This window comes from Tamandua tetradactyla, chromosome 11, assembly GCF_023851605.1.
Source record: "Tamandua tetradactyla isolate mTamTet1 chromosome 11, mTamTet1.pri, whole genome shotgun sequence".
Lineage (NCBI taxonomy): Eukaryota > Metazoa > Chordata > Mammalia > Pilosa > Myrmecophagidae > Tamandua > Tamandua tetradactyla.
Window position 1 is genome coordinate 74,790,735 of NC_135337.1, and position 8,452 is coordinate 74,799,186.

Consider the following 8,452-nt stretch of genomic DNA (forward strand, 5'->3'; position numbering starts at 1 on the left):
CTGCACGTGCCGCCCCTGCCCTCCTCCCAGCCTAAGGCTGCCCCCAAGGACCAACCCAAAATGGGGTCTCTGGGGCTCCTCTTTTGGCTCCTCCTGGTCCAGTCATCCTGGTCAATGTTGGGTCACCCAAACGCCAGTGTGAGTAAATGTTGCACTTGCCTTACTTGATTTTAACTGGGTTGTCACATTGTAATTTTAAATGATGAGTTTCCCTTGGGGTGTTTGAGGGGAGATAGGTCCTCCTTGCAGAGCCAGTACCTACCTATGAGTGGGTTTCTTGTTCCAGCCTTAATGGACTCTGTCCACTGCTTTCATATTGCGTTCTGGGTCCTATAACCCCTGCAGGTTCCACACAAGGAAAAGGTGGAAACTGTGGAAATCTGAAAAGCATAACTTTATAACATCAAAAAGTAATGAATTATTCTATCACGGGAGTCATGATGCCAGACTTGGTTCTGGAAGCTCTGAGCTGGAAGGGGGCCTCAGGCTCTGTCAGTTTAAAGGGCCAGTGCTTTATGTACTCCATATTTTCCCTGAGTAAGTCCCCCATAGTTCTGAAAGCTTGATAGCCTTGGGAACAGTGGTCCCTAATTATTATGGCTTCAGCTCAGGCCTTAAACTTTTGATTAGATCATCTCCATAAAGATGTGACATGCCCAAATTTGGGTGTGGCCTTTTGATTAGATGGAGATGTGACCTCACCCATTCAAGGTGGGTCTTGATTAGTTTACTGGAATCCTTTAGAAGAGCAAACATTTTGGAGACAGCTCAGAGCTGAGAGTTGGCTGTTTGGAGAAGCTTGGAGGGCTGATAGAGCAAATGCAAATGCTCAGAAATAGTTGCTTCATAGCTGGCAGAGCCAATACAAGACCCCGATGTTTGGAGATGTAGGGCCCAGCAGTCATTGCCATGTGCCTTCCTGTGGGATGCTAAGCAAGCCAGAACCCAGAGTTGTGTCCTGGAGGAGCTAAGTGAAGGCCCACAGATGCCAAGTGAGGAATCCCCACAGGAAACAGAGGATGAAAGCAATGGAGCCCAGGAGCAAGTGACCAGCAGGAGCCAGCCACATGCCTTCTCACCTGACAGAGGTGTTCCAGGCAGCATCAGCCTTTCTTGAGTGAAGTAATCTCTTGTTGGTGCCTTAATTTGGATATTTTCTTGGCCTTAGAACTCTAAATGTGTAACTTATTAAATCCCTTCCTAAAAGCCATTCCTTTTCTGGTATAATGCTCTCCAGCATCATTAGCAAACTAAAACAGGGGGAATGTATTGTTTGCAAGCTTACAGTTCTATGGCTATAAAAATGTACAAACCAAGGCATCCGGGGAAAGATACCTTGACTCAAGCAAGGCCACTGGATCCAGAACAACTCTAGGGACATTTACTTTCTGCATCTCCAGACGACTGGGTCTCATGTTGGCTCTGTTGCTTCAATAGTCTCTTCCCAAAATGATTCTCTCTTAAGGGACTCCAGTAAGCAACTCGAACTTGAATGGGTAGAGACGCGTCTCCATGGAAACCACCTAATCAAAAGATCCCATGCAGCCCAATTGAATGAGGATTAAAGAACATGGCTTTTCTGGGGTCTACAACAGTTTCAAACTGACAAAGGCAGCTGCACGTAATTACGTGTATCCTGACAATCATTTATGCAGAGTTTGTCTTTCTAAAGCAATACTCTATTTGCTTTTTCAATTTAAATGAGTAATTCCTCACAAGGCTGATCTACAGAAGTGAAATCAAGCATCTGATGGGTGGCTGGCCACAGTTTGGGTTTCTTCCTCAGGAGAGGGTTTAATTTGCATGAAACAGACTTGATGTGTGGATGAGTGTGAATTAAACTGTAAATGCATTTTCTCCTAAAATTCTTGTATGTTTTTTCAGAAACCAGTATGCTTACCTTTTTTTGTAGTCACCACACATTCCAGAAACACCCTATTCAATTTACCTATTCATTTTCACGGTTGCTGTTTATTGACTACTGTGCCTTGTAAGTGCTGGTTTATAGCACGAGTGAAATAGGAAGGTGAATTCTTGCCAGTAGTTATTTGAAATTGGGTTTCTAACCATCCTTAATTCTTATAATTTCACACTTTATGACATACAATAATCCACTCTTTTTCACATGGTGATTACATGGTATTCTGCTGACATAATATATTTTGTATACAGAATGAAGCTAAGTTTGGAAAGAACACTTCGGATTTTTTAAAAATAATGTTGGCCTAAAAATTATTCTTTATTTAATTATTACTGGAATAACAATACTAGTGTAACTATAACAACTATCATCTATTCAATTATATCAGTTGTATCTATACATCTATATGGCACATCAGAATGATGCAATATATTTATATATGGGTCCCCTCACTTATCAGAATTCATTTCTATCTGCTGAATACAATTTTAATTGGTTTTTGTGACTTTTGCCCATTTTTTAATACAGGTTAGCTATATTTTTAGAACTTTTCCAGTGGATTTAATCCAAGAAGGTTATGAACATCTTACTGAAAAAGTAGACTTCTTGACTAATGTAAGTTCTTAATTTCATTTACTATTTATAATTATATATTGGCTTGTAGGTTCAATCCAAAATTTAAAAACCTTTGAATTTTTTGTCAAAATGAACTCAGTTTGTGTATGAAGATTGTTTTCTGTTGGTTTATTGATCTATAAGTGATGTATAGTAAAATGCACTCATGTAGATTTGTTCAGTTTTAAATGTTTGTACATCCATGAAAGCAGTTTTGCAACCAAGAATGTAAACATCGCAAACACCCCCAAATGTTTCCTCTTGTCCACCTGCCATCCTCCATCCCCCATTCTATACATTCCCTGCCGGGGTGCTGGACAACAACCCATCTGCCATCTGTCAATATAGATTAATAGTCATTTTGTAGAATATTATATAAAAGGAACGTATAGTAGGTAGCTTTTTTTTTTCTGGGTTCTTTTACTCATAATAATCATTTTGAAACTTAGCTGATATTGCATGTATTGGCAGTTTGCTCCTTTATCAGTGGGTTTTACTCCATTCGTGTATATAACAACCTGTTAATCCATGGCCTTCTGGAAGGCACGGAGACTGAGTGTTCCACTTAAAGGTGCCACATTCACAATTTCCAGTAACAAAGCCAGCTAAGCACAAAACACGAAGCCCTCAACGTTCCATCTTCCTCGAAACAGTGGAATCCATTGGAGAGTTTTGAGGGACATGGTTATGTCTTAGAGCCCATTTAAGATTTCTATGAGTGGTTCTTTGTACCTCTTATATTGTACAGTTTTTGAGGTTCTTGTTATTTCAAGTATTGCTATTTCAGCTAGTTGATATTTTATAGGACCATTTTCAAATTGGACCCGATATTTGTGGATTTCCACTGGTGGCTGTCAATGTTGCGGTCTTCTTGGGAATTATTTCCATTATCCTTTTCTTAAGGATATGTATTCCAGATGTGAGTATTTCAGTTAACTTGCAAGCATACTGTAAGTCATAATAAACCTAAACATTTTATACTTGTGGTCTTTTTGTTTCTTTTAGGGTACTAACATGAATGCAAAAATAGTGCTTGAAATTGAAGCTAAACTGGTAATATCATTAGTTTAAATTTTGGAGGTAAAGCACTCAGGGAGCCCCATGCACTTATCAAACAAACAAACAAAAAGCAAACAAGCAAATGAAAAACCAAACAAAAATTCAATAAATGTTTGCTCTAATAAGGGGATACGCACATAAAATAAGAATGAAATGTGACCCCCGCCATACAGCATCCAAAAAAAATAAACAAATAGAAAGGAACTCAGGGAACAAGACAACTGTATAAGATCAAAGTGAAAACTTCAATTTAAAAATGCTTTCTATTGAAAGTGAAATGCTGAGTATTAGCTGGGCACTTTGATTTAATGTTAGTGGAACTGTGAATCCTTACAATACTGCTGGAAAGAAATTTCATATTATCTAATGCAAGGCCTTAAAAATATTTACACGCTTTTATCCAGTATTATCCTACTGCTAGAAACCTACAAAGTTTACCTTCCTACTTAGTTTTGATTGCACTTTTGAAAGTTCTTATAAACCATGAGACAATGTATTCTTCTAGTCATAGAGAAGAAATAGAAAACGAAGAAATCATTTCATGTGCCAAAATATTTGCATCATAAATTTACAATATAACTGGATAAAACCTGAAGTCCTACTTAATCTGAGCCCAACACTAGGGCACCTTGAATTCACAGTTCACTCTTTGTAGTGAATTTTTTCCCTCCAGGCATAGAAGCATCTTCTTCTTCCACATGCTTTTTGCACATCCCCTACTCTCTCCTTTGCTGCCCTTGAGAACTTCCTTTAGATGAAGAGTCCCATGGCTTTCTAGGTGGATCTTCCTGGATGCATTGTTCAGTAACACTATATGTTTCCATGCTACAATAAGTTTATATTATTACAACAAGTTTTTTGAGCTGCCTCAGCAGCTAATCGCCACTTACAATATTTGAATGGGAGAATATGTTCTAGGTAATAAAGATTGTTACTTGTGTTTCAATCTGGTGTTTCAATAGGTTTCAATAGGTTCCTGCTTATATTTGATGAAGCTATACTTCAGTGATGTCATTTGGGGATAGTTGGGGTTTTGGAAGAACATTTTGCCCTCTCCAGAAGATTTTTTCATATTGGAAGGGTCTGTCACTAAAGTGGGTTAGGGAGATGGAAGTATCTGATGTTCTGGAGAGGCTGAGCCCTCTAGGTTTCAGGACTTCACTGGACCAGGATCCGTGTGGAAGTTGCAGCTTTCTGGACTTGTATGGAACCCTTGTGGAATCTTATATATCGCCCCAGGTGTTCTTTAGATTGGCTGGATGGTTTCAGTAGGGGCTTGGCAGGTTTTGACAGGTAACAAGGTCTAAGTGAAGCTTGCATAAGAGCAACCCCCAGAGTAGCCTCTCGACTCTGTTTGAACTCTCTCTGCCACTGCTACTTTATTAGTTACACTTCTTTCCCCCCTTTTGGACAGGATGGAATTGTTCATCCCAAGGTGCCAGGGCCGGATTCATCCCTGGGAGTCCTCTCCCACGTTGCCAGGGAGACTTTCACCCCTGGATGTCATGTCCCACTTAGGGGGGAGGGCAATGATCTCACTTACAGAGTTGGGCTTAGAGAGAGTGAGGCCGCATGTGAGCAACAAAAGAGTCCTCCAGAAGTAACTCTTAGGCATGCCTATAGGTAGGCTAAGCTTCTCTGTTATCCAAGTCCATGATATTGCCTTTCCTTTGTTTGCCCACGGGCTTTTAAAACAATCCTGGTTCTGAAACTCATGTTTTCATCTGGACGTGGACAAATAAGTGCTTTGAGGTTATTGATGCTTTAGTATATTTATTATAAAAATGTCTCCCATTCTCATTATTAAAAATGAGTAGATTTGTTCATGTTTAGAAATGAGGAGAAAGATTTTTATCCCTAAACTGGGGATAAATTTTATCCCCACATTGGGGATAAGGTAAATTAGGTATTTACCTTAGTGCTTTTGTCAGAAAATGGTAATGAAGTATTACATACCATTTAAATTATGTTTTAAAAATCTTTCTTTTTTTTCATTATTTGGATTAATTATCCTAAACCCACCCAATATTAAAACTTCACTTGGACATAATTTTGACAGTTTATCTGGAATTAGCAGATTTATAATTCTTCTAACCTAATTTGCAATTCTTCTAAAGTAAAAATCAGTCTCTCATAAGAATATTCATTAACTATTTTGACATTAAATTTAATATTGTTTACTTTCTTCTAGGTGGGGCATAGATTATATTCAGGTAAGATTTTAGCTTATGTTTTCTGTGAAAGAGTTTCTGAATATTGGTGCTTGATGTGGGTTTTAATTCAGTTAGAATAAAATGCCATGAGTTAAGATGTCTGGTTTCTTGATAACTGGAAAATGTTAGAATTCCTGGTCTGAATGAAGAAGAAGGTAGCATTACTGCCAACAGGAAAAAGGGACTGAGAGGAGGGACAAATTATGGGGGTCTGAAGAACAAAAGTTCTGTTTAGAAAAGCTTAGGGAGAAATTGATGGCATTAGTCTGAGTTTTGGGGTGATAGGTGACTGGCACAATCTGGATCTAGGGACAAATGAGACACTATTGGTGTATGCCAAGGAAATTCAGGCTCAGAAAAGGTTCCAGTATTGCTGGGTAAAGTAGATGTGTAATAGATATTTGTACCAGATGATAAGAAGTTTAAGTGGTGGGAACCATTAATTCTAGTGGAGAATGATTAGAAATGGGCATGATGCAAAATGGGGGTAATGAACTCCACACACGCATCATATGTCGGGGTAATTAAGTATTGATGTCTGTCGAAACTCAGGGTTCCAATACATTGCATATCAGGGTCTGATGTGAGAAGTAAATGCCAGTCAGGAAAGTCTGAAATTCTAGGTGCTATTCGAGGCTCTTTGCCCCCATAATACCAGATCATGCACCTTTACTGCTAGTACATCAGGGCAATTCCTTCTTATTCATTTCTTCTAATCTTCTTAGGGACAGTTTTACAAGTCGAAGAAGAAATCTCAGAGGCTATGAAGGAACACAAAATAATCAGAGAAAAATTATCTGAATACAAAGATAAGGTATATATAGATTTTGCTATTTCCAGGTTTCAATCTTGAGCTCTTTCCATGGGTCTTATTATTCCATTCTTATTGTAGGATTTCTTTCATTACAGTGTCTTCTATCACAGTTTGTTTTCTATAAGCATTCTAAATCTGCAGCCAGCATCATAAGTATAGAGTATTGTGTTCTTTACTTCTGTCAGGGCTCATGTACTCGGGGCTTGGTTTCAACACCACTGTCATTTATATTTTGAACTCTGAGTCCTTTATTATATTTTTTAAAGATCATCAGACTGAAGGATGATGTGGGAGAACTCCGCAGAGTAAAAATCAGTCTCTTGGAAGAACTGAATTCATACAAGGTAAAAGTATTTCTTCATCCTGGATCACACCTTAAAAATGGAAGTAAAAGTGTTGCATAATCATTACTAACCTGAATATGCTTCGTGTAGGGTAACAACAAAATGCTCAGTGGGGGGCGGGCCATGGTGGCTCAGCAGGTAAGAATGCTTGCCTGCCAAGCCCGAGGACCCGGGTTCGATTCCCGGTGCCTGCCCATGTTAAAAAAAAATGAAAAATTAAAAAATTAAAAAAATAAATGTTCAGTGGAATCATCAAAGTCATAAGTGATGTGTTTGAAGGAATGCAAGTCCCATCGGAACTGGAGGGAGGTCAGAAGATCAAGGACCAAGAGTTGGTAAAAGTGTTGTTGCTAAATCTTTCCACGTTTTGGTGTTTGAGGTTTTGTTTGCACATTGGGTGCAAAATTTCTCAAAATCTCTTTTGCAATTTTTAGGCAAATCGTGCAGTGCCAATGTTCCAATACGGCCTGCGAGGCTTGGTCCCCAACCACTGCACCCTGGAAGGTAGGTGCTTATTGAGGAGAAAGTGTGGCTTAATGTAAATGCTCCCACTATGGAAGGTAAGGAATGGTTTCCTGATTTCTGGACTTGGGCCCTTTCTTTCAGCCTCCCAACCGTGTTTTCAGGTCCCTGTGCCCACAGTGCAGTACCCAATCTTCTCTACTTTTCAGAATATATTAAAGAAGTGCAAGCTGAACGTGATGCATTGCGCTCCGAGATCAGGGCATTAGAAGAGGAAAGCAAAAGGCTGGCAGTAAACATAGAGAAGCTCCGAATGTACCTGTCAGAGTAAGATATTCTCGTGTTCGCTGCCTCATATAGTCTTGTGTGAACGACTGTGTGGACCAATGTAGATAAGTTTGTCATTTTTCAGAGAAGTTAATGCCATCTATGTTCCATATATAATCAGTATAAAACTATTTTTTTTTCCCCTTCCTAACAGTGTCTGAGATTCTTGCTTGTAATTTACTTTTGGAGGAAGGAGTTGGTTGCCACCAGTTTCTCCTGCTCAGATGCTACTGTCATTTCGATCATCCATACTCTTTCATAAATTTCTGCAAATTATTTCACCCTTGCATTCTCTGTGACCACGTTAACATTGGGATTTTTCTTTCATTTACTGTACTTGGCCTTAAAACTCTTGAGTGGTTGGTGTGAAGGGTTCAGAATGAAATCTTTAAAACAGTGTAAAGAAAAAATAGCCATCGACCATGCCATGTATTTCAGACTTACTAGATGGAAAATATTCAGAAGAAATATTGTATAATATCCCAAAGGTAAGGGGTTGGGAGTTACAAAATACAAAGACATCTTTGCAGAGTATACTTGGGTAATTCATTAGGGTATTGAAATATACATCACATTTTGAAATTAGGTAACTTCAAAATAGATACAACTTTATAGTGCATTTTGAATTCTCACTCTACAAAATAACTGATTTGACATTGGGATTTCTGTCGCCATTGCTGTTTCTGTCTACTCCTAT

At 38.8% G+C, this 8,452-nt stretch overlaps 1 protein-coding gene across 1 annotated transcript; it reads left to right on the top strand.

Moving 5' to 3' along the window:
• Positions 1 to 7,984, top strand: LOC143650301 (transport and Golgi organization protein 1 homolog). Its single transcript, XM_077120915.1, has 8 exons — positions 1 to 138; positions 2,450 to 2,536; positions 3,342 to 3,455; positions 5,787 to 5,808; positions 6,534 to 6,622; positions 6,889 to 6,966; positions 7,401 to 7,470; positions 7,638 to 7,984. The coding sequence occupies exons 1-8, from the start codon at positions 61 to 63 to the stop codon at positions 7,757 to 7,759; spliced, it is 660 nt and encodes a 219-aa protein (XP_076977030.1). The 5' UTR covers positions 1 to 60; the 3' UTR covers positions 7,760 to 7,984.
• Positions 7,985 to 8,452: the final 468 nt, after the last annotated feature.

What these genes read in the sequence shown, in the direction of transcription:
- LOC143650301 (XM_077120915.1), top strand. Translation starts at nt 61, where the DNA reads ATGGGGTCTCTGGGGCTCCTCTTTTGGCTCCTCCTGGTCCAGTCATCC. An exon ending in AAGTAGACTTCTTGACTAAT is followed by an intron (nt 2,537 to 3,341) that starts GTAAGTTCTTAA and finishes GATATTTTATAG; the next exon opens with GACCATTTTCAAATTGGACC. An exon ending in AAGAACTGAATTCATACAAG is followed by an intron (nt 6,967 to 7,400) that starts GTAAAAGTATTT and finishes TGCAATTTTTAG; the next exon opens with GCAAATCGTGCAGTGCCAAT.